Here is a 23,755-nt window from a genome sequence, read left to right on the forward strand (position 1 = left end):
CATCTGGCCTGGGGTGAATAGCAGGGTGCCTCAGGAGCACATAAAACATCCGGAAGAAAAGCATCTGAAAAGCATTAGGTTGCTGGAAGCCTGACCTCTCAAAGTTGCCAAGACAACTCAAATGCTCCTTGGTCTTTAAAGGATTACTGAAAGTATCTGGGGCCAAGGGGTGTAGCCCTGACAATTTGCAACCAAGAGGAGGTCCATGCTCACACCAGGCTTACCCACCAGACCTAAGCACTCTGCTGGGAGGGGCCCTTGTGAGCTTGTTCTTAGCCAGCAGGGGGCTGGTACTGAAGACCCTCTGCTCATGGGCCAAAGGCGTTTGGCTGCAGGAGACTGGTGGTGCATGTGCATGCTCGGGGTACAACTCGGTGGAACGAAGTTTGATCAGACCTTTCTTCTTCCCCTGAAGGTACTACTGGGTTCCAGGGTGCAATGATGGATGGCTCAGAGCAGAGCCCATGCATCATTGCTTGTAGATTATGCCACCTTTCTCTAAGCTTGGATGCCCTGGCCATCCCTTCACAGCATGTGTCTCATAGGCCAGAGAAGAAAAGGTTACAGGGCATGAGACCATGCTCTTCATATGTACTGAGGCAATGTGGAATACAGTATAGACATTCATCTTAGAATCTAGTTAAGCCCCTGCTACCCAGCTTAACTGCAATGTGAACTTGGGTCAGTCACTTACCCTCTGGAGAGTTTTATTCACCTATAAAGTGAGAGTGGCTAGGGCAAATGAAACAAAAAAGGAATTTGTAATTTAAAGGATCCCCGAAGATCATTTTGACCAACAGTCTCATCTAGCAGATCAAAAAGTGAAATCCAGAGGAGGAAATTTACTTACCAGAGTCACACAGGACAGAAGGGAGAAAAGCAAGATCAAGACCCCAAGTGTCTCGTCTTCCACTCCAGTGTTAGCTGTGATCTGCTAGACAGTCTTTTAATCTCCTGTCTCTCAAAGCCATTGACCTGTGGTTTTCAGAAGTTTTCCAAGTGCCCACAGCATGGACCACATCTGGGTTCCGAGATGCCTTTTCTAGAGAAGAAAGGGGCAAAGGGACTGCTGCTGGAGACAGCCCTGGTTAAAGATGATCCAGACCACAGGTGGTCTTGGCTGGAAGGGTTCAGGATGGTGAAGGCCCACAAGTAACCTGGTCTGGTCCATAGAGGGTCCTGGCTATAGAAGGGTCAGACTCCAGAGGAGTCAGGCTAGAAAGACTTAGGCCAAAAATGACCCCATTCAGAGCTTTCCCAGGCCAGCATGGCCCCCGGACATAGGCCAGGGTCCACGGTGGCATAATCTACAGTGGGTGAGATGTGCATTTCTTTAAGAGGCTCTTTTCACCTGGCTGACCTGACCAGTCTCCTCCTCTCGTCCCGCCCCCTCCTTCTTACAGTGTGCGGTCAGCCCTCGCGCTCGCTGCCAAACCTGGTCAAGCGGATCATCGGGGGCCGCAACGCCGAGCCCGGCCTCTTCCCGTGGCAGGCCCTGATTGTGGTGGAGGACACCTCAAGGGTGCCCAATGACAAGTGGTTTGGGAGCGGGGCCCTGCTCTCCGAGTCCTGGATCCTCACGGCCGCCCACGTGCTGCGCTCCCAGCGCAGAGACAACACCGTGACACCGGTCTCCAAGGAGCACGTCACCGTCCACCTGGGCCTGCACGACGTGCGGGACAAATCCGGGGCTGTCAACAGCTCGGCCGCCCGAGTGGTGCTGCACCCGGACTTCAACATCCAGAGTTACAACCATGACATCGCCCTGGTGCAGCTGCGGGAGCCCGTGCCCCTGGGGCCCCACATCCTCCCCGTCTGCCTGCCGCCGCCCGAGCCCGCAGGCCCGGCGCCCCACGTGCTGGGGCTGGTAGCCGGCTGGGGCATCTCCAACCCGAATGTGACGGTGGACGAGATCATCGGCAGCGGGACACGGACCTTGTCAGACGTCCTGCAGTATGTCAAGCTACCCGTGGTGCCCCACGCCGAGTGCAAGACCAGCTACGAGTCCCGGTCGGGCAACTACAGCGTCACCGAGAACATGTTCTGCGCCGGCTACTACGAGGGCGGCAAGGACACGTGCCTAGGAGACAGCGGTGGCGCCTTTGTCATCCTCGACGACGCCAGCCAGCGCTGGGTGGCCCAAGGCCTGGTGTCCTGGGGAGGCCCTGAAGAATGTGGCAGCAAGCAAGTGTATGGGGTCTACACCAAGGTCTCCAACTACGTGGACTGGGTGTGGGAGCAGATGGGTTCCCCGCAGGGCCTGGGGGAGCTGCAGGTGGAGCGGTGAGCTGCCGGACTCCAGCCAGCCAACCGCCCTGCCCCAGCAAGACTGCACCCCACCCTCCTAATGACAACACACTCCACTGCTACACGCAAGCCTAAGGGATGGACACACGGCTCCCACCCTCCCAAGATGGCTCCTGGGTCCCTGAGAGGCAGCAGTGTGGTACGGGAAAAGGCCCTACATAGGAAACCTGGGTCCCTGGCCCTGGCGCAAGTCCCTTGCCCTCTCTGGGCCTCACTCACCCGCAGGACGGGGAGGGAGCTAGACTCGGGCCAGTGCCTGAACTCCTCTCCTGGAATGCCCACCCCAGGGGCCTCATTCACTCCTAGTTCTTCACCAAATCCAGTGGCCCCACCGTTGGTGTAACTGAGCTTGGACCTGACTCTTAGAAAATGTTTCCTTGCCTCGAGCTGAGTCCATATATTTTCCCCACTCTGCCCTCTGGGTCTAGACCCTTTTCTAGCAGAAAAGCCCTTAGATTTGAGGAGACAGGGATGACACCCCAGAAGGCCCCTCTCTCTAAATATAAGGCCTTGTAGCACTTTCATCCCTGGGTTTTCTCTCCCCAAAGTTCCTTGCAGTCCAAGCCTTATCCCTTCTGTTCCCTGTTAAAGGAATCTCAAAGGACAAAGAGAAAGCTAGGAAACTCTGTGATGACTAGGGGGAGGAGAAGAGCAGTGGGAAACTTTCCAACCCCATTCAATTCCTATCATCAACTCAGAACACTTATCTGGGTACATCTGCACCTGACTCTCCAGACAAGCAGGAAGCAACCTTCCAGTCTTGAAATGTGTCACCTGAAAGGGCTACCCAAGCCCCAGCCCTAGATGTGGAGACGAAACCCGATTGCTTGGAGAAAGAGAAGGCTCACACCATACTTGCTGTGCCTCTGGGCAGGGAAATGAAAGAAGAGAGGACTCAGGACATACAAGTGACCTCCTCCCACCAGACCCCCTTCCCCCCACGGCGTGCCTGCAGTCTGAGCTCTACAGAGAACCCACCTGGCGTGAATGTTCTGAGAGACCCACTCCTCCAGCTTCCAGGAGCCAAGTAAAGAGAAGCAGGGACTTGCCCAAGAAAGGCCGTAAGAGGAGATGGAGAGCCCAGAGTCCTGGGTTCAAGCCGCAGCTCTGCTCCCAAACTGGCTTGTAACTTTTGACAAATTGCTTTCCCTCCCTGGGCCTCAGTTTCCCCATTTATAAAAGGAAGGCACCGGATCCCCCTCAGGGTCCTTCCAGCTCCAGCGTTCACTGCTTCCAATGCCAGCAACCTCACCCTGGCTCTCCCCAGCCTGACTGTTCTCCTTCTCCCCGGGTTTTGCTCTCCTGGGGACGCCCCACCAGGACAGAAGCCTTGAGAAGGATTCCAAGAGATCAACTGGGAAGCATTCGCTTTTCCAGTTGGGTCCTGACAGCACACTCCTGTGTCTATGAACGGTGCATATAGAAGATGCTGTACTTTGTATATTTATATCACAAGCTTCACTCCTCTGTAAGGTGCCTCTGCACTGTTTCCTCCATCAGGGGACTCAAATGAAAATAAATCCTCTGTGGATAACCAACAGCCTTTGTTTTGGGGTTTAGTTATTGTTGATGTTTGTTTGTTTTGACCTTTTGAAGAAAATCTGACCCTTCATTAAGCCACAATCTTTCTCACTGTGGAAAGGGTACAGTTTTTGTCACCTGGACATTATCCAAGAAAGGGTGATGAGAAATGGAGTTGGTTATGGACATGTGAGGAGAAGGCAATGGCACCCCACTCCAGTGCTCTCGCCTGGAAAATCCCATGGGCAGAGGAGCCTGGTGGGCTGCAGTCCATGGGGTCGCTAAGAGCACAACTCAGCGACTTCACTTTCACTTTCCACTTTCATGCATTGGAGAAGGAAGTGGCAACCCACTCCAGTGTTCTTGCCTGAAGAATCCCAGGGACGTGGGAGCCTGGTGGGCTGCTGTCTACGGGGTCGCACAAAGTCGGACACGACTGAAGCGACTTAGCAGCAGCAGCAGTAGCATGGACATGTGTCCTCTCAAAGGCTACCTATTCCATCATAGAAGTGCCTGCCGTTTAAGTCCTTGAGTTCAAAGTGCCCAGATAAGCGCAGGAAGCAAGATCGTGTGCACCCAAGTCTCATGCGGGCAAGGGGAGTTGAATGTCATGAGAGGAGTGATCGTAGTGTTACAAGAATTTAAGGAGGGGGAGGTTCACACAGCTGAAGGGGGTCTGGATAACTTTTCAAAGAGGTTACAAAGAATACACTGGGAGATGTGAGGGCAGGGCAAAGGGGACAAAGGTCAAGTAGGAAAGTGTGCCCCGAGTGGATGGGAACAGAGGCGTAGGGGAGAGTGGACAGTCTTGAAGGTCATACAGTGTTAGTGCCCGGTCCTATAGCCAGTGACTGCCTAATTTAGGGCATATCAGAATCACTTGTGTTTATTAGGAACACAGGTTACTAGGTCTCACCCATAGGAAGTTCTGAATCAGTAGGCTGAGTGTGGGCAGCAGGCTGTGGAAAGTGGAGGGGATGGAGGGAGGAACCAACCTAGAGAGAGTGATTGGGAAATCACTGCAACCATTCTGGAGAGAGGTGGTGAAAACCACCAGACCAAGGGCGTGACACTGCGGATGTGGGGGTGGAGTCTGAAAGCATTCAAGTAGTGTAGTGGCTAAGACTTGGTGCAGAGGCATTGTGTGAAATAGTGCAGACAGGAGATGTGGTGTAACACAAGCTAATATGTTAGTGAGGGCTCCCATGTCATACGCTCATAGTTTGTGTTTGGGGTTTGTATCATATTGAAACTGTCATGCTTTTTACATTATTGAGAACTAAAAGAATCCTACATTATACCTTACACTTTATGTGTAACTGGTTTCAGAGATTATCAGTCTTGTGTTCCATCACACCCTCTAGACTGTTGGACTTTATATTGTTGACGTATTGAGACACTGAGGTGCCATGGGGTTGCATGAAGGGCACACTGCATCATTACTCTCTGCTTCTCCTGTTGATTTTTTTACCAGTGGCTGATTAAAGATGGTGGCTGAAGAAAAGGGAGGCAACAAGGATACTGTCTGTGCAGACATTAACAGACATCTGGAATAACAAAGGGGAGATGGGTGGTGAAGGATGGAGACCAGGACTTGGTTTTGCTGTGTTTGAGGAGTTTATGAGCAATCCAGCTGGAGATGTAGAAAGGAGGAGTCCAGAGGAGAAGGCAGATTAGAGACACTGATCTGAAATTCATCAGGCTCTAAGTGGTATGTTGGCATGGGAAGAAGTAGCATCATCCACTGGAAAGGAAAAGACGAGGGGGCCGAGGACTAAAGAAGGGAAACACCAGCATGGATTGCATGGAGAGAAGAAGAAAAAACCCCAAGAAAGAGATAGAAAAGGGAAATCAGAAACACAGGAAGAAAAGAGCTTCAGAAGCCAAGGAGAGAAAGTGTCAAGAAGAAAAAAGTGATCAACAATGCAAATGAGCTGGGACAGTCCAGAGGACACTTCCAGGCACCAGGACCATCAACTACCATTAACTCCGAAAGAGGATCCAGGGAACAGACCTATGCTCACGTTCAAGTGCTTAACCCTTCCTCCCCTTTCCTTTATGCTCCATGTCCCTAATCCCCCTCCTCTTCCTTCTCCATAGCCTCTTCCTTCCTTCCCACTTTTCTCTTCCTCGCTCTCTCCCTACTTCTCCCTCCCATTGTCTTCCTCCTTCTCTCTTTCTCTCTCCAGCTTCTAGGTTTTTTATCTCTTTCCTGAGGCAACCTCTCTGGGACTTCTTTGCCCAGTTCTCCAGGTTTGGCTTCTTTGAAACCAATTAATACAAACCTCTTGTTCTTGTCTGACTCTTCAAATGAGTTTGTATTTTCAGACTTGGGTTTCTGTTTTGCTCTTTCATGAGTCAAAGCTGTATCTAGCCTCACCTAAAACAGCAGATGCTCCAGCTTTAACAATGGGCAGCTACAAGGTGAGGAGAATTCTTAGAGATGAAGAATACATGAGAGAAAATTTCAGAAATAGTGTCCTCCTATACATGTAAATATCACCACTGAAGTTCCAGTTATGGTCCGGAGATATTTTGTCTCCATGTATGATTACAAATCTATTAGATTGTCAAATGGCCACTTTATGTCCAAGTTTGTGCAAACTATGGTTCTTTGTTCTTTTGAGTCCACCTCCGAAGGACAGGGAAAGATGTGGATACTGAGTGTCAATTTTCTTTCCAGAAGCTTGACTATGAAAGAAAGGACAGGGAGAGACTATGGAATGAATGAGAAGTTGAGAAAGTGGAAAATTCAATTTTTAGCATGAAAAGTCTTGATCATTTTTTGTAGGCATAGACAAAGGAGGAATGCGAGATAGAGGAGAAGAACACAAATCCTCAAAACCAGATCCCCAAGAGTTTGGAAGTGAGGGGATCCAGAGCTCAGAATCAGTTCTGAAGAGATGTTTAGAGAGGGAGTAGATAGAGAGGAGGATGCTTTCTTGTGGGCTTTGTGTTTGTTTGTTGAAACTTTTTCTACAAACTTTCCATAAAGTGATGGTTGGCAGGTCTGGGCTTATAGTCTAGCAACCCCAACTGAGAAGGACCTTCTAGCAAAACTCCCAAGGCAGGCTCTTACTGGCCTGTCCAGGGTTACATTCCCATCTCTGAGCAATCACTGTGACCAGAGTATAAGAGGCTTTCATTAGTCAGGCCATGGTCACACCCCTAGAACCAGAGGTAAGATCATTGCAACTCAGGCTAAAGGGACAAGAAATGGGGGAAGAGAGGACCCCAGAGGAAACTTGGGGTGCAATTACTGAAAGGGGCAGTGGATGCCGGGAAATGAAAACTAACAGATATTCCTAACAGAGTGATGAGCTAGCCGCTCTTGCAAAGGGCAAGCTGGAACCCAGAGTGTGACCTGCCCTCCTCCCCCTGGCTGCAGTGTGTGGGACCCCCACGTTCTCCCGGAATCTGTTGGCCAGGATCATCAACGGACGCCCCGTCCAGAAGGGCACCACCCCCTGGACTGCTATGTTGTCACACCCGGATGGGCAGCCCTTCTGCGGGGGCTCCCTGCTAGGTAAGGAGGGGTGGAAGGGGTGGTGGACCCAGGATGAGGGTGGGCTGGAGGAAAGGGACCTGACCCTCGAAGCTTCCACTCCAGCAGCAGGGCCCAGAAGCACAACGTGGTAGAAAGAGCCCTTAGCTGGAGCGGGGAGACACTTGTTCTGCTCCAGCTGGCTCCCTGATTCAGGCAAGGTCTCCTGAGCCCTGGCCACGCTCTGGCACTGAGAAGGGTCAGGGGGTCAGGCCCTTAAACATGACTACAACACAAGGCAGTTCCATGCAGCTCAAAGTCAGGGTGGGTCTCGGGCCCTGGGCCGAGGGAGAACCAGGAAACCCACCCTAGAGGAGTCAAGGAAGGGATATTTACAAAGCTCTGAATGCAATGCTTGGGAATCAAGATGTGTCCTGAATGCTACTCCAGGTTTATAATCATGTTCTTAAAAGTCATCTCCCGAAACAACATGGATTGAAAGAAGGGTTAATCTGGAAGCCAAGAGTCCAGTGAGGTGGCTAGAGTGCAGTAGTGAGGAGGGAAGTCATTAGCCTCAGAGTAAGAATAGGGACGAGGGGTGGAAACAAGGCAGATTCAGACTCAAAGCCATTGGAAAAGAGAACTGTCAGACTTGTGGAATGGACTGAACATGGCTGGGAGTGGCAGCAAAGGCAGGAAAGAAATGATTCATGGCTCTTCCTACCACAGTTCAGCCCAGATGATCTAAGGTCCATCCCAGCTCTGACATCATAATAAAAATTAAGAGCAATCTAGAGCCCCTCTGACCCCATCACAGAGGAGGAAGGCATGGATGGGTCCACCTCTGCTTGGGCAGCTCTAGGGTTGCTGTCCTCGCCTCACCTCGCCCTGACCCACCCTCCTCCTCCATGGTGCACTCTGGGGGAGGACAGCTCCCCAGCAAGGGACCCCCGCCCCAGCAAGGGACCCCCGAGGGAAGGTGCAGACACTGGTGAGGCTGCAACCTGGACATCTGGGGTATGTGAAATGGTAACCCGGCAGAGGGGCTGATCCTTATATTCCCACAAACACAAAGACAGGAGCTCTCACGCTATGGAGCCTCCCAAGGGTCACAGTGAGTGAGCACAGGTTAAAGGGGAGCCCAGTGGGGAGCAGGCAGGGCGCAGAACCAAGAATGAGAGGGGTTAGAAGGACAGAGACAAAAGCAGAGAGAGAGGGCATGTGAAAGACCTAGAGAGGGGAGCGAAGGGAGATGAAGGGCAAAATGAAAGAAAACAAGTCCAAACAGAGAAAGAGAAACTGGTAGGGCAGGAAATGAGAGACAGAGAGAGAATCATGAAAGGCACAGACAAGCAGGAGGGACCCAGAGGAGAAGAAAGCATCAGAAGAGAAGCAGAAAGAGGGGAGGAGCAGAGAGGGGGAGTGGAAGCGAGCAAAGACACTTCCGATTTTGTTAGAGTGTATTGTATGTAAAAGAGATGGATTAAGTGCCCATGGTTTAAGGGTTAGATTAGTTTTCTGAAGCCTTGGGTGTTTCAGTTCAGTGATGTTCAGTGCTCACTGGGTCTACTGCATGTTTGTTCCCAGTTCTCTACCCTCAGCCAAGCTACAAGAGCTCTACAAGATATCCTCAGCCTTGCCCATAGCCCTCCTCATCTAGAATCTCTCTCCTCCTCCTGTTGTCTAGTTCTGTAGAGGGAAGGAAAGGGAGGAGAGGCCAGAAGAAGCAGAGAAGGAGCGGAGGGACAGACAGCGGGAACCTGCGCATTCAGTGCCCACCATGAAGCCTGTGCAGAGGGGCCCTGACTCAGGGACTCACTGTCTGCAGAGCTGGGAGATGAAGCTATGTCTTTGGGCTCATCATTGCTCTCCCCAGCCCCCCTCCATGGCAGGCTTTCTAATCTGGGTAGCTCATTCCATTTTATCCGCTTGGAAAATTAGCCAGGAGCCCCTGGCTGCAGACAGGGATCAAAAATACCACCACGGGAAAGAGGATAGTCTGTGTAGGGTACTATCCAGAAGCCAGTAGCTGGAGCACATGGCTGCCCCCGAGAGGGCCAGGGACCTGCAGAGAAAGGGACCTCTGCCCCCAACTCTGAACTCTGCTATGATACCCACACTCCAAAGCCCTGGCGCCTTTCTTTCTGTTTGATTCATCTCAGTATGTCTCTGCACTCAGCTATTTATGGGTTTGTCACCTGATTCACCTTAGGGAAGAACCAAGGCCTGATCCTATATTAAACAAAGAGCAGGAAAGTGTCCGTCAAGGGAAAAAGAGCCAAGATACAAGAGATGTGCCAGGCTGATCATCAGGAGACCCACGGTCAGCCCTGGTCCTGCCACCCACCTGCAGAGCTGCCCTAGACAGCCCCGCTCCCCTCAGGCCTCAGAATCCAAATCTATAAAATGAGAGTTTGGGATCAGAGCAGTGGTTCCGGACCTTGGTGACAGCAGAACTTTGAGGGCAGTTTTAAAGTGTGTTTGTACTGGGCCTCACTCCACGACTTAGATGGTTTGGCTCAAGCCCAGACATTGTTTAGGGAGGATTTCTTTTTTTTAATTCCCCACATGATTCTATTATAAATGTGTACTCACATTTGAGAAGAACCATGTACAATAATACTTTCAAACTTTAATATGCCTAGAATTTTTTTTTATTAGTTGGAGGCTAATTACTTTACAGTATTGTAGTGGTTTAATATGCCCAGAAATTACTTGAAGTTCTTTTTAAGATTCTCAGATTTTAATGCTGAATACAGATTCTGATTCAGTAGACCTGTGTGGGGGCCTGAGAGTCTGCATTTCCAAGAAGCTCCCAGATGAGGTTGATGCCGCTAGTCCAGGGACCACACCTTGAGGAACAAGGCCTAAGGGGCAACCTGTGAGCAAGACTGTGAACACCTTGGGCTGTCTGGAGCTTGCCAACCCCATGCGTTTAAGGGAAAACTGAAATCATTTTTAAAATGTTCAGTGTTGACCTAGGTTGGGGAAGCAGATGAAATCACAGATTCAACCCCTCATCTTCAGATTAAGATCAATGAGTTTCTGACTTGGGGCTGTGAAATGCAAGGGAGAGGGGTGCCCTGGAGAGGGGTCTGAAAGCCCTCAGCTTGAGATAGTGGGACACAAGATGTGGCCAAGAGGACAGTGTGTGTTCACAATTCTGTTCTCAGGCTCCAAATGGATTGTGACTGCGGCTCACTGCCTCCATGAAGTGCTGGATTCAGAGGACGACACTCTTCATCATTTGGAGTTGCTCAGCCCCTCTGCCTTCAAAATCATCGTGGGTGAGTGTGAGCCTAGCTGATTCCTGAAGCCAGCTGTGGTTCTGGGGATGGGGTGTATCTACTCACTCAGTCCTTAGGGAGGGAGCCTAGGAATGAAGGACAAGCTAGGACTGGAGTCCAGGGACCTGCCGAAGTCCTGGATCACAGTCTAAGCCTAAGGCAGTGATTCTTGGGTGGTAGGACCTTGAGCAGATCTTTGAAGGTGAGGCCTTAGATTTTATAATAAAGACTCCCATCTGGATAACTTCCAAAGATGCCTCAGGCTTCTATGAATTCGTGGTTTCAAGTGATTCATACACAAACCATCCAAGCTTCCCCTCTCCTTTGTAAACTGGCTTTGTAAACGGCATATTTATGTCCTGACACTACGTCATATCTAAAGACATAAGTTCCTGTTTACAAGGACTTACAGTCTAAAAAAGGAATAAAATATGAGCACAAAGCCCTCTAATGAAACGCAGGAAGCAGTAAATTCTGTAGGAGAGGAACAGGGGAAGTTCATAGGGAATAGACTCCTAACCGAAGCATCTAACTCAAGGATCTCCGAGGTTTCATGGAGGAGGCAACACGTGACCCGGGCACGGAAGGGTGATTATGGTTTGGACATATGGCAACAGGCACTGGAATGAGTATTACAAGGCGATGGGATCAGACCAGATTATGAAGAAAGACAGAGGTTCGAGCCCAGGGGAAAATGTGAGGAAAGGCAAACGGGGAGGGATGGTTAGAACAGGTGAGTGAAAGGCAGTGTAAGGGTTAAGGCTGGAAACATGGGCTGGATGGGACAGGGAACAAGCTGTGACTTTATCCTCCAAGCTTCCGCTGCCCTCATGCCTCACATGCCTTCTTCTTGTCCAGGCAAGCTTCGGAGGACCCAGTCAGATGAGAATGAACAGAGTCTCAGCGTCAAACAAGTCTTCCTCCATCCCCTGTATAACGCCAACACGTACGAGAATGACGTCGCTCTGGTGGAGCTGTCGAGGGGCCCGGTGCTCAATGACTTTGTGATGCCCATCTGTCTACCCCAGGAGCCGCCGGAGGAAGGTACCGCACCCACCTGTGATTCCACCTTGGCAGAGCCTCCATGAAGGCTTCTACTCCAGCGCTGGCCAGGCTTCAGTGCCAGCTGAGCCAGCTGACTGTGTCTGCCTGATTCCTCAGCCTCCTTCCCTAAAACAGCTAAATCAAAGCAGGCTTCAAGGTGGTGCACAAAAGCAGGCACGCTTGGTCAGTATTGCAAGCATGTAGCCGTCAGGGTCTAGACAGGAAAACAGAAACCAGACTAGTTACTGTAACCAAAAGAATTTAATATAGGGTATTAGAGGGCTGGAGGAGTAAAGCCGGATGCTGAGATCAGAGAGACAGCACTTGCAGGGAGGAACTATACCACTCCTGGGGCTGCAGGAACAAAGGGGAGAGGTTGGACTTACAGAGCCTGGAAGCTTAGACAGGGGCTCTGTGAAGTAGGAGCTCAGACTCTGCAGATGAGGCCCTGTGCTGATGGTGCTAGGGGAACAACCACCACTGGTGGGGTGAGGAACCATCACTAGGGTGATGCCATCAGGAATAGCAAGCCTTCCTGGAAGTGCCCCCTGTTTTCAGGAATGTTCCTCACAAAATGGATCTGCCATTTCAGAGTCTCATTCACAGCATCACAAAGCAAAGTATAAAAGGGTACGTCTGGAGCTGAGAGACAATAGCTTAATCGCTAGCACAGGCTCAACTCTCCATGCTGCCATTTCCGAGTTGGACAACCTTGAAGAAGTTGCCTAACTTCAAGCCCCTTCCCTTTACACGAGGAATAGTGCCCAATGGGTGGTTGTGATGTTTAAGTGAAATAATAATCAAACATATTCAGCATAGAGTGAGAGTCCAACTTGGGGAAGTTGGTTTTTGTTTCATCCTGTTCTAAATTCAGTGGTGCTGTGTCACAGCTAACCTTCTTTAATTCAATGAAGTTATTTTTTTTAAATGGCTGAATGGAATATGAGAAGTATTGAGGGGAAGTGAGCCCCCAGGAAAGGCCCAGGCATGGCTCTGTGCATCAGATACCATGTGCCTGCCATGTACCACTTGATTTACATTAATTAATTTATGTGCTACTTATAAAAGCCTTGTGAAGTAGTATTGTAGTCCCATTTTCCAGATGAGAAAACTGAGGCTTGGCGAAGGGAAGTGATTTACCCAACATTCAGCTTGTAAGATATAGATCTGGGGCTGGAATTCAGATCTTCCAACTTAAGGCCCAGAGCTGTTGTCAGTATCCAGGCTCTTTCCAAATGATGAAACAAGTCAGTACTCTGCTGGTGCCCAGCCCATTTCCACATTGCCTCAAGATTTGCCAACCTTACAGACTTCTAGAACATCAGAGCCAGGAGGGGTTTTAGAGGTACCAAGTCTGACCTCTTCATTTTATGGATGAGAAAACTAAGCCTCAGAAGTGGAGGGAGCACAGTGTATTATGGGCTAGGCTGGACTCTGTATTTATTCAGTTATTGATTGAGCATCTACCATGTGTCAGCCTTGCTGTAGGCATAAGGATACAGCCCTGAATAAGGCAGATGAGATTACTACTCTCACAGAGCCGAGGTTCCAAACTAGTTGCGAGTGGGAGAGAACAGTCAACTAAACACATAAACCAGCTAACATCTCATAGAAACAAATTCCCAAACCCACTGTCTCAGGTAAGCTCCAGCCCAAGTCTTCCTCCCCACCATGCTGCCATTTGCTCAGGGGGAAAACTCAGTGCTTCCTCCACATGCAGGGGATGAGGGGGCAGCAAGGTGCCACCCTCCAAAAACCCGCAGACAGCCTCTCCGCTCTCACTGTGTCTTCTCTCTTCCAGGCGCCATGGTCATCGTCAGTGGTTGGGGAAAACAGTTCTTGCAAAGGTTCCCAGAGACCCTGATGGAGGTGAAGTTCAATATATACCCTTCAGAGGGTGGCACTTGTGCCCCACATTGGACCTTTCTGAGCCCCAGTGTCTCTCTGGGGTTTGGAGGTTTGGACTGGGGATGAGTGAGACAGGTGCAAAGGGACCAGACTCACCTTCAAAGTTAAGTGAGATTGAATCCCAACTAGTTTGATCTATTTGTTCTACATGTCATAGGACTCTAGTCTGTAAACATTGTTCCGTATTTCTGTAGCTTATTAAAGGCTCAATTTATGGAAATTCTTCCAGAAAACAGTAGGCTTGGATACCCTAAAAGGTGATCCACCTGTAAACATCAGGAAGACTCACATAGCAGTAACCAAGAATGGATCAAGGGATGGGCCCTGAGAGCCACAGTCCTTGCAGCAATGAACCTGACTATGGCATTTGAAAGTTTACATTTCTTGTCATTTCAGAAAAGAACACTGAACCAGGAGTAAGGAGCCACACCCCCAAGTCCCAGCTCCTAGTAACCTACTGGGTGATCTTAAACAAGTCATCTTGCCTCTCTAGACTGCAGTGTAGTGTCTCAAACTGCAAAGTCACCAGCAACACTAGATGTCCTCCAAGAGCTGTCTGGCTTGGACATTACCAGGTTCTACAAGAACCACAGCTAGTTTCTAAACCGTTCAATGTACATTATTTTAACACACTTTAAAATTTGGAGTTTGCAACAACCATTTACCCCTTCAATCATTCACTCTTGAGTGTTTATTCAGTGCCTCTTCCCAGGGGACACTAGTGGTAAAGAGCTCACCTGCCAATGCAGGAGACATAGCAGATGTGGGTTCAATCCCTGGGTTGGGAAGATCCCCTGAAGAAGGAAATGGTAACCCACTCCAGTATTCTTGCCTGGAGAATTCCATGGACAGAAGAGCCTGGCAGGCTACAGTCCAAGGGGTCACAAAGAGTTGGACACAACTGACATTGTATTAACTACTCTGTATTGTATTAACTACTAAGTATGCAGGGGGATAAGAGGACAGATCTGCCCCTTGTCTTCTCGGATTATGGTCAAGTGGGACAGACAGAAAGTATTCATCAGTGTGATCATCGGAATGAGGAAGAGGTGCAGGATGCTTCAGTATAACTGGGACTCTGACCTTGTCTTACGAGTGCAGAAGGCCAGAGGAAGTGACAATTAAGCGATATATGAGTGATGGATAGAGGTTAGTCAGACACTTGATGGTTTGCTGAGGACAGGTGCTCATACCACCCTGCCTGACTCCACCCTGCCTCCCCCACCTCTCTGGGAAGACCATGCCCCAAAGGGACATGGATACCTCTGGTCCCCTCCCAGTAAGGGCCAATAGGACTTGTGCTTTGTGGGAGATTTGACTCATTCCGTTCTTGGTTTGGCTGAATGAGACTCATATGATTCCTCTTTTTATTCTAGACACCCACTCCAACATATACCTCCAAGCTGAATCAAGGCCAATAATAAACACAATACCTTACCTTTATGTATCCATGTATCACCTCAATTCAACATAACATTTCCTGAGTACTGACCATGTTCCAAGCTTTATAAGATAGAAACAGGCAACATACAGACTGAGCGTATGGAAACTCAAACCATGGTGAGGGAGAGCATAAGTGAAGCTTGCTGCAAGGTGAGCCTCGCTAACCTCTATGTGAGTGCGTGCGTGCTCAGTCATGTCTGACTTTTTGTGATCCCTATGGACTCCACTGTCCAGGGAATTTTCTAGGCAAGAATACTGGAGCTGGTTGCCATTTCCTACTCCAGGGAATCTTCCCAACCCAGAGATTGAAACTGCATCTCTTGCGCCTCCTGCATTGGCAGACAGGTTCCTTACTACTGCGCCACCTGGGAAGCCTACACCACCTGCTGTGTATGCAGTGTTTGTAGTTTACAGAGCATCTGCTCATTCATCTCCTCTTTTTATAACAACTTTATGTGATTAGTATGTCAAATATTATGATTTCCATTTTTCAGATGAGGAAACAGAGTCTCAGAAATCTGAAAAAACACTGATGAAGGCTACATGTCCCACATCTCACAACCAGTAATGGTAAGGGTGGGGAAAAGAAGGTTTTGCATATGCTGACATGTTTACATAAGAAGGTTTTGCATATGCTGATGTGTTTGAAATAATGCATATGCTAAGCAATATTATCTCCATTTGACAGATGAGAAAACTGAGGTCCAGAGGGGGCAGATGACATGTGCAAGGTCACACAGCAAGTTCATGACCTAAGACTGTACCAGAACACAGATCTCCTGGTTCTGCATTCAGTGTCCCTTCACCTGTACTACAGGGCAATTTCTGAGGCGAGGTCTAAGGCAGACCCAGGTTTGCCCAGGGAGGGGACAGAGAGGGAGATGGGGTGTCAGAAGTTGGGGACTGACAATGGCCTTGTGTTCCAGATCGAAATCCCAATTGTTGATTACCGCATCTGTCGGGAGGCCTATGCTCTACTGAAGAAAAAAGTGACCAGAGACATGATCTGTGCTGGGGAGAAGGAAGGTGAGTCAAGAGGCCTGCCTACAGCAGGGCGCCACCAGCCAGGGTGGGGCACCCGGCTCAGCAATTGCAGATCTGCAGACCTTGGAGCTGGCAGGTTGAACAGCGGAGGAAGGGGAGGAATGAGGCAGGGGACGGCGAGGAAGATCATGAGAGGAAAGTTACATCAGCGGAAAGTGTGCTAAGTGAGGAATTTCCATACTTCCCTTCTCCCAGCCCAGCTTTCCCACTAGGTAACCGAGAATCCTGAACCTACGCTTTCTAAAATCACAGAGGCAGGAGCAGGCCTGACATAGAACAGCTCAGAGCCCAAGTTTGAGTCCAACGGTCTGTTGCGCCCCCTGGTGTCAAATTCTCTGAACTACACGTCAGTTGTAGGGAGAGGGAGGGTCCTCTGGACTTGGGTCTAGGGAAAGAGACACTTTAACCCGCGTCACTTCTTCCTCTAGGGGGCAGGGATGCCTGTGCGGGTGACTCTGGAGGGCCCATGGTGACACTGGATAGAAAGAGAGGCCAGTGGTACCTGGTGGGCACAGTGTCCTGGGGCGTGGACTGCGGAAAGAAGGACCGCTACGGAGTGTATTCGGACATCTTCCAAAACAAGGCCTGGATCCAGACGGTCACCGGCGTGAGCAATTGAGTTCAGTTCCTCACCCTCCGCCTCGCCCGTCATGGTCAGTCAGCAACAGAGGACAATTATCTGATGCCAGACGTCCCTCACCCTACACGCATCTCATTCAGCCCACCTATTACTGGCCAATTAAGGGAACATCTCAGCCATCTTCTCACTCTCCTTTAAGAAGCAGAGTAGCAAAGTGATCAGAACCCAGATTATATCATCTACTAGCTTTGTAACACTGGGCAGGTGACTTCACCTCTTTGAGCCTCAGTTTCTTCATCCCTATGATGGACACGGCCTGCCTTACCTCCTCAGAAAAGTATGATGAAGACCAAATTTATTTCATAGCACTTAGCACAGTGCAGGTATAAACTAAGTGCTCAATAAATGTGACTTAGTGGAAGGCCAGTGTGTCTACCAGGCACACTGCGTTTGCTTATAAATCCTGGCTGGGCCTTAGGGTTGATCAAGTTTGTACCTGTCCCCTCAACCTTGACCATCGCCTTCGCCTGCCCCCAAATGCTCTATGCTTCTTTGCTGCCACGCATTTCCCAGCCCCAGTTCCCACCTCTCTCCGTGAAAAGGTGAAAGAGACAGGCTTAGTCTCTGCAGGTCCCATAGTGATGCACTTAGGACTGGGCTGGATACCGAACTGTGATAGTGCCTGAGAGAAGTAGAGACCGGGATGGGGAGACTGGGAACCAGCTCTGCCCCCATCTCCCTGTGACTCTACGCAAGTCCCTTCCCCTCATCCCAGCAAAGACCCTCACAGCTCTGACAGTCAAGGATCCAACAAAGCCATTTCTCCCTGATGAGATGAGTTAAAGCCAAAATTACCAAAAGGTCAAAATGGCCCAATAGAGCTTTGAAGTGAAAGTGTTAGTCGCTCAGTCATGTCCAACTCGTCGTGACCCTATGCGCTGTAGCCACCAGGCTCCTCTGTCTATGGGATGCTCCAGGCAAGAATACTGGAGTGGGTAGCCATTCCCTTCTCCAAGGGATCTTCCTGACCCAGGAATCGAACCGGGTCTCCTGCATTGCAGGCAGATTCTTTACCACTTGAGCCACCAGAACCCATAGAGCTTTGATGCAGACCAAATCCTGCTGCTGCTGCAACACCCACCCCGTGCACCACACCCTAGCTCCCCAGTAGCCCAGGCAAAGTGCAAGCCTAGAGGCCTTTTCTTATTCCTAAGCAGAGTCTCTGTTCTAGGTACCCACCTCCTTTTCTTCCTGGGAACCTGGCATGAGGTAGGCCCTGGGAGGCCAGACTCAGGCCCGTTACTCTCCCTCCCTGTGTCCACAGCTGACCCCAAGCACCGTTCCCCTGATTCCTCACCCCTGTTCCTCAACCAGAACACCCCAGCCTTGGGGTGTTCTTCCCGAGCAGAATGCCTCTTCCCTTCAGGAGCCACCTTCTCTCTCAGGAAGATTCCAGGGTCCTTGTCCCCTCCAGAACTCTGAGAGGTGAGCCCTACAAGGGATCAGAAGCCCCAAGTCCTGTCTTCTGTTCTGTCTTCAATTCTGTTCCAAAATTGGTCTTCATGGGAGATTTCAGTTCTTGACCGGCACTGCAGCTGCTGGAGTCATTCAAGGTCTCTTGCCGAAAGAAGATACCGAGGAATGAGAACTTATGAACACTAAGCCTGAGGCTGACTACTCAGGGACAGCAACTTACAGCCTGCTTTTGATTCTCTGAGCAGGTCATTCTACCTCTCTGCACCCTGCTGGTTGTTCTGTATGCAGAAGGTGGCCTTCATACTCAATCCCACCAGACATTTGTCAAGCAAACTGGAGCTCTATTTTAGACACCAAAGAAGAATCACAATGCAAAGTTTTGGAACAACCCTAAAGCATTCCAAACATCATGCCTGCTCATTTCACAGCACTGCCTGAGTGCCCCCCACCCCGTGCCAGGCTGTCATGCCTGCTATGGGTACCACCATGATGAAGGGAACATGATTCATGCTTTCCAGGAGCTCCTGCAGGAAGAACTGACACCTCTACAAGTATCCACCATGACAGAATGAACCTGACCAAGTGCTGTGTGTCAGAACAGCACAGGGGGACAGGCCATTCCTGTATGCAGGCATTGGAGGAGGGGACATCGGGAAAGCAGCTCAGAGGAGACGGTGTTGGAGCTGCACCTTGAAGAAGGTGCGCATTTCTACAGCTAAGGCAAAAGGAGGGCTTCTAGACACAACAACAAGAGCACATATCCATTCTTCTCTCATAAAAATGACGTGTCCCGCAGACCAGTGCTCTGACTCTGGAATCAGAGTCAGTATCTAGAAGAACCTTTTCCCTTAAATTCAAGCAATTCTGGGACTTGAAGCAGCCTCAAAATTTGTGTACAAATGCCAATTTCTGGCTGGACCAGTTTATCTTGTTTATTCTAATTGCAACTTCATCTTTATCTAAGGGATGTCTAGATGTGTTGCTGGACTTTACCTTACCCTTGATCTATGAGCATTTACTAGACATACCAGCCCCTGCACTGATGCTAAGGTCCAAGAAACCTGAACGTCTCAGGGTTGTAGAAGCAGAGGGTTGGAGGGTCTGTTAGGACCATATTGTCTAACCCTATGACCTCATTCTTGAGCATATCTAAAGATGTGACACTAGCTACCTCCACATATAGCCAATTTCAACTTCAAAATGCAGTTTTATCTCTTAGAAATGTCTCTCTTCTATGCAACCACAATTCACCTCCCAGAGAATAGTTAGTATATCTGAAGCTATGATTCTGTACCGTGAATGTTGTTGTTAGCAATAATGATCATGCCCAATTCCATTGGAAACAGAAACTGTTGCTCTACAACATGTGTAGCTGTAACTGCACGTTTGTTCCAATAAACATCTGTATTGCGTCAAGGCATCCTGTTTGGCTTGTATGTTTTTCATGGACTGATGGTTCTGGTGAGTTGCATTGTCATTTATCAACAGTTCTCTGTATCCAGTTAGGATCCCTGTACCATGAAGAGAGAGAGAGAGAGAGATTATAATGGGAAAATCAAATCATTGATACCAAAGCACTTCTTAGGCTTCTCAGGTCAGTTCTGATGAAATACCTTGTTCAGTTGTTCCTATAATTGTCAAAATATTCCAGGAAGACAATCTTTCAATATCCAAGTTACATTTCTTGATTGTCATCCATATCTAGAATAAAAAAACTTTTTTTTTTTTTTTTCGGATCATGTGTTCAATTGTTTGGTTCAGAGACTATGACACCAGGTTGATGAGTATAGCCTATTCTGAATTGGAGTATGTACTTTCCTTCTGCCATGAATTAAACATATTACCAGGTGCCAGAATCAAAGAATCAGCACCACCATGAGGTCCTTCAAGTAAAGGTAAGCAAGAATCAGGAAAGGAAAATCTATACCCCTCTTGCAGAAGAAAGAGTAGCCAATCTGGGTCTAGAGTGAGTCTTGAAATCAAGAGACTTAGGTTGTAATCCAAGCATTGGTTGACTTCCTTATTCACTTAATTTTCCCATCTACAAACTGGAAGAAAAATCTTTGCCCTACCCTTGTCTGAGGGTTGTGCAATCAGATGAATTAACATACAGGGAAAAATTTGGAAACTAAATTAGATCAATATGAATAGTTCTAAGGGAAATAATCAATAACACTGAGGAGTATTTCTCAAGCTTGGGTGTTCAACTCAGGTCACACATCTGGTGGGAGACAGGGGTGAGGCAGACACCCTCCTGCTCTGGCTCTAGATCCAGAACTTCTCTGACTCAGCAGTAATACCATCACTAAGACATCCTGCATTAGTGTTTTCCTGGAAAGAACCGCGTTCTTTTACTTTGCAAACTGAAGAAGAAAGCATCCCCACACAATAGTATGTGAAAGAGCAGGGAGATGAAAGGGTAGTGAATATTTGGGGAAAACTGAGTGGCTCATTGTCCCTGGAAAGCCAGAAAAATCAGGAGAAAGAAGAACACCTTCAGGAAGTCCTGACTGGGATGCTCAGCATGGTTTTGGGAATTTGAGGATTTTGGACCAAGGAGAGACGTGATCTTTCAAAATCAAGCTTTACTGCAGAGAGTAAACTGAGGAAGAAGAGCCTAAAGATAAGCAGACTCAATATGGCTTCCAAACAACAGGCGAGGGACCCCCTGGTCCTGAACAAGGGCAGACGGAGGAGAGGGAGGAGAGGAACCTGCTTCCAGGGGCTATGAGGATCTAGGGTTTGGCCCTGAGAAGCCTCTTTAAAGAGACCCAAACTCCTGTTCACATGTGAGAGTGAATAAGAGAGCACAGAGGGGAAAGAGCAGAGGCCAAAACCCAAAGGCAGTCATTGTTTTCAGGTCCCCGGGCTTTCTGTGACCCTCCGGCATCAGTGCAGTCTCCAGAAAGAAAGCCAGGGCAGTCTCTGAACTTGGAAAAGAGAGACAAATAGCCTTTATGACCACCTCCTGTGTCTGGTATGTGCTGACTTTTTTTTCAAGAAGATAAGGAAAATATTATTTTGTATGCAAAAACACAGGCTCAGTTCCCAGCAATGAGCCTCTGATCACAGGAAAAAGAGCCAGGACCCTGCCAATATTTAGGCAAAGCCTCCATGGGAGGCCCCTGTGAGGAAGGGGCGTTAGGACAAAACAGTGTTATGACAAGGGGAAGATGTGTCAAGCTGGCCTGGTGCCCAGGGTGAGCGTGCAGAGTGATGAACGGATTAGTGTGGGTGGGAACAGAACTCTTCCTCTAATATCCTCCAGTCCCAGGGGAAGACTCTGCAAAGTAACATGCCAACGGGCCAGCACCAAACAGAACAAACCCCAGGGATTCGAAAGGTACAGCATAGATGCAGTGCAGGCCTGGGGTCTCAGAAATGCTAACCTACTTTAACAGTGAGGATTCTCACCTCCTCCTGAGCTGTTCATCCTATGCCACTATTCCATCTTGCCCATTTTCTGGGACTATCTGGCTTATTTAACCCAGGCCCACTAAACACTCACAAGTGGCCCAGACCTGCTGACAAGATCCCAGACAATGGAATCTTTCCAACAACAACTCCCTTTGGTCTGAGTTTGTATGCCCAAGGCCCAAATCCATGTTGGCAGTCTAGGCCTCCCATTATGTCTTTTTATTTCAGTGCTCAACATTATGAAATGCTTTTTTTAAAAAAAAAAAAAAGAAAAGAAAGAAAGAAAGAAAACAGGGACACAAATCCACATCCAGCTCAGACCTGCTAAAACAACACACCCCACACAGAGGACATGGGCAGGATTCCAATCCGAGGAGTAAGTTGGTGCCATTGGTAGAGAAGGCACTTTGGACGCATGGGACGAGCCCTGGACCCTGACCCTGAAGACTCGGGCTCCAGAGCCAGCTCTGTCGCCTGATGGTTCTGAAAGCTCAAGCTGTTCATGCTGTCTGTGTTCAGTTTCCACAGTCCCCCGAGAATGTCTCCTTTCCAGCCTCTATACTCAGAGAGCCCCGGGGCTCAGTCTCTGGGCCTCCTTTCTGTACTCTCAACTCTCACTCCCTCAGGGATCTCATCTAATCTCATGACTTTTAACATCGTGGAAATGCTAATGACTTTACCTGCATCTCTAGCTTGATCCTTGCCTCGGAACCATAGGTATGAATATTCACCTGCCTTGGCATTTCTTGTGTTCAATATCTAACAGGATGCCTTTAGCATCTCAACCTTCATGTGTCCACAGTCAAACTCCTGATATGGCCCCCACATCTGTTCCCCACACAGCCTTCCCCATCTCAGAAAGCAATAACTCTACTCTTCCAGATGACCTGACCCAAAGTCTTGGGGTGTCTTTGACTCCCCTTTCTCTTAGACCCCACATTTGAGTCAACAACAAACCCTCTCAGCTCTACTTTAAAATATAGCCAGACTCAATCCCAGTTATTGCCACCCTGTTACAGGTCCCCACCCTGGAACAGACCACTATCTGCTCTTTGCTGGATTGTTGCACCAGCCTCCTGGCCAATCTTTCCTTTTTCACTGTGGTCATTCTCAACACAGTGACAGTAAACTGAATTACATCACCCCACTGCACAAACCCTCCAATGGCATCTTGTTTAAGTTAAAAACTGATGTCCTGATAATAACCTACATGGATTATATGCTCTGAATCTATCACCCCATTCCCACTGAGTAATGGCTACTAAGCCTGAACTGCATTCCAGCCACACTGGCCTCCTCATGGTTCAGCATTTTAGGCTGCTTCTACCTCTGGGCCTTCATATGCCCTTCCCCTTCCCCTTACAGTTTCTTCATCTTTTTTTCCCAAATGTCACCTCTTAGTGAGACCTTCCCTAGCTACCAAATCTAAAACTGTAACTCTGTCCCTGCCGTTCCCGTCCCCCTTGCCTACTTTATTCTTCTCTTTAAGGACACTAGTCCTTAAGCTAGTGTACCACATAGCTTACTTATACTGTTCTCTGTCTAGTTCCTCTACTCTCCATAAAGTCAGTGATTTAGTCATTTTGCTCTTTCATGTATCCCAGCACCTAGAACAATGACTGGCGCATAATATATACTCAATAAGCATTCATTGAGTGAATGAATCTTGAAAATACTGAGTATCTTATTATGTCCTCAAAATAAAATTATAGGCCTGTTAAGATGGGAGTGAAGAAAAATTTTATTGGACTTATTTTAGAAGAGAGAGAATAAGACACAGGCTGAAATTTCATCACTACCACACAGGTATTTGTATAAGGTGACACCTTTCAAGGTAACTACCTTTCAAAATGTGAATACCTTTAAAGTGAGGTTGAACTAGTTTGCACTCCCACCAACAGTGTAAGAGGGTTCCCTTTTCTCCACATCCTCTCCAGCATTTATTGCTTGTAGACTTTAGGATAGCAGCCATCCTGACTGGCGTGTAATGGGACCTCATTGTGGTTTTGATTTGCATTTCTCTGATAATGAGTGATGTTGAGCATCTTTTCATGTGTTTGTTAGCCATCTGTATGTCTTCTTTGGAGAAATATCTGTTTAGTTATTTGGCCCATTTTTTGATTGGGTCATTTATTTTTCTGGAATTGAGCTGCAGGAGTTGCTTGTATATTTTTGAGATTAATCCTTTGTCTGTTGCTCCATTTGCTATGATTTTCTCCCAATCTGAGGGCTGTTTTTTCACCT

General features: G+C 48.6%; 1 protein-coding gene across 3 annotated transcripts in view; it reads left to right on the forward strand.

Moving 5' to 3' along the window:
* Window positions 1-19,514, forward strand: part of MASP1 (MBL associated serine protease 1) — a 69,924-nt gene extending 50,410 nt beyond the window's left edge. For 2 of the 3 annotated variants that reach the window (XM_020870070.2, XM_020870071.2), the window contains exon 11: window positions 1,404-3,847. In XM_020870070.2, coding sequence (XP_020725729.2) covers window positions 1,404-2,287 — 884 coding nt within the window. In that variant the 3' untranslated portion in view covers window positions 2,288-3,847. Of the gene's footprint in view, window positions 1-1,403; window positions 3,848-7,216; window positions 7,355-10,485; window positions 10,600-11,457; window positions 11,644-13,444; window positions 13,513-15,920; window positions 16,021-16,466 lie in introns of those variants that run through there. The other variant, XM_020870072.2, reaches the window with a different exon arrangement.
* The last annotated feature ends 4,241 nt before the right edge of the window (window positions 19,515-23,755 follow it).

The sequence above is a fragment of the Odocoileus virginianus genome, chromosome 4 (assembly GCF_023699985.2).
Source record: "Odocoileus virginianus isolate 20LAN1187 ecotype Illinois chromosome 4, Ovbor_1.2, whole genome shotgun sequence".
Lineage (NCBI taxonomy): Eukaryota > Metazoa > Chordata > Mammalia > Artiodactyla > Cervidae > Odocoileus > Odocoileus virginianus.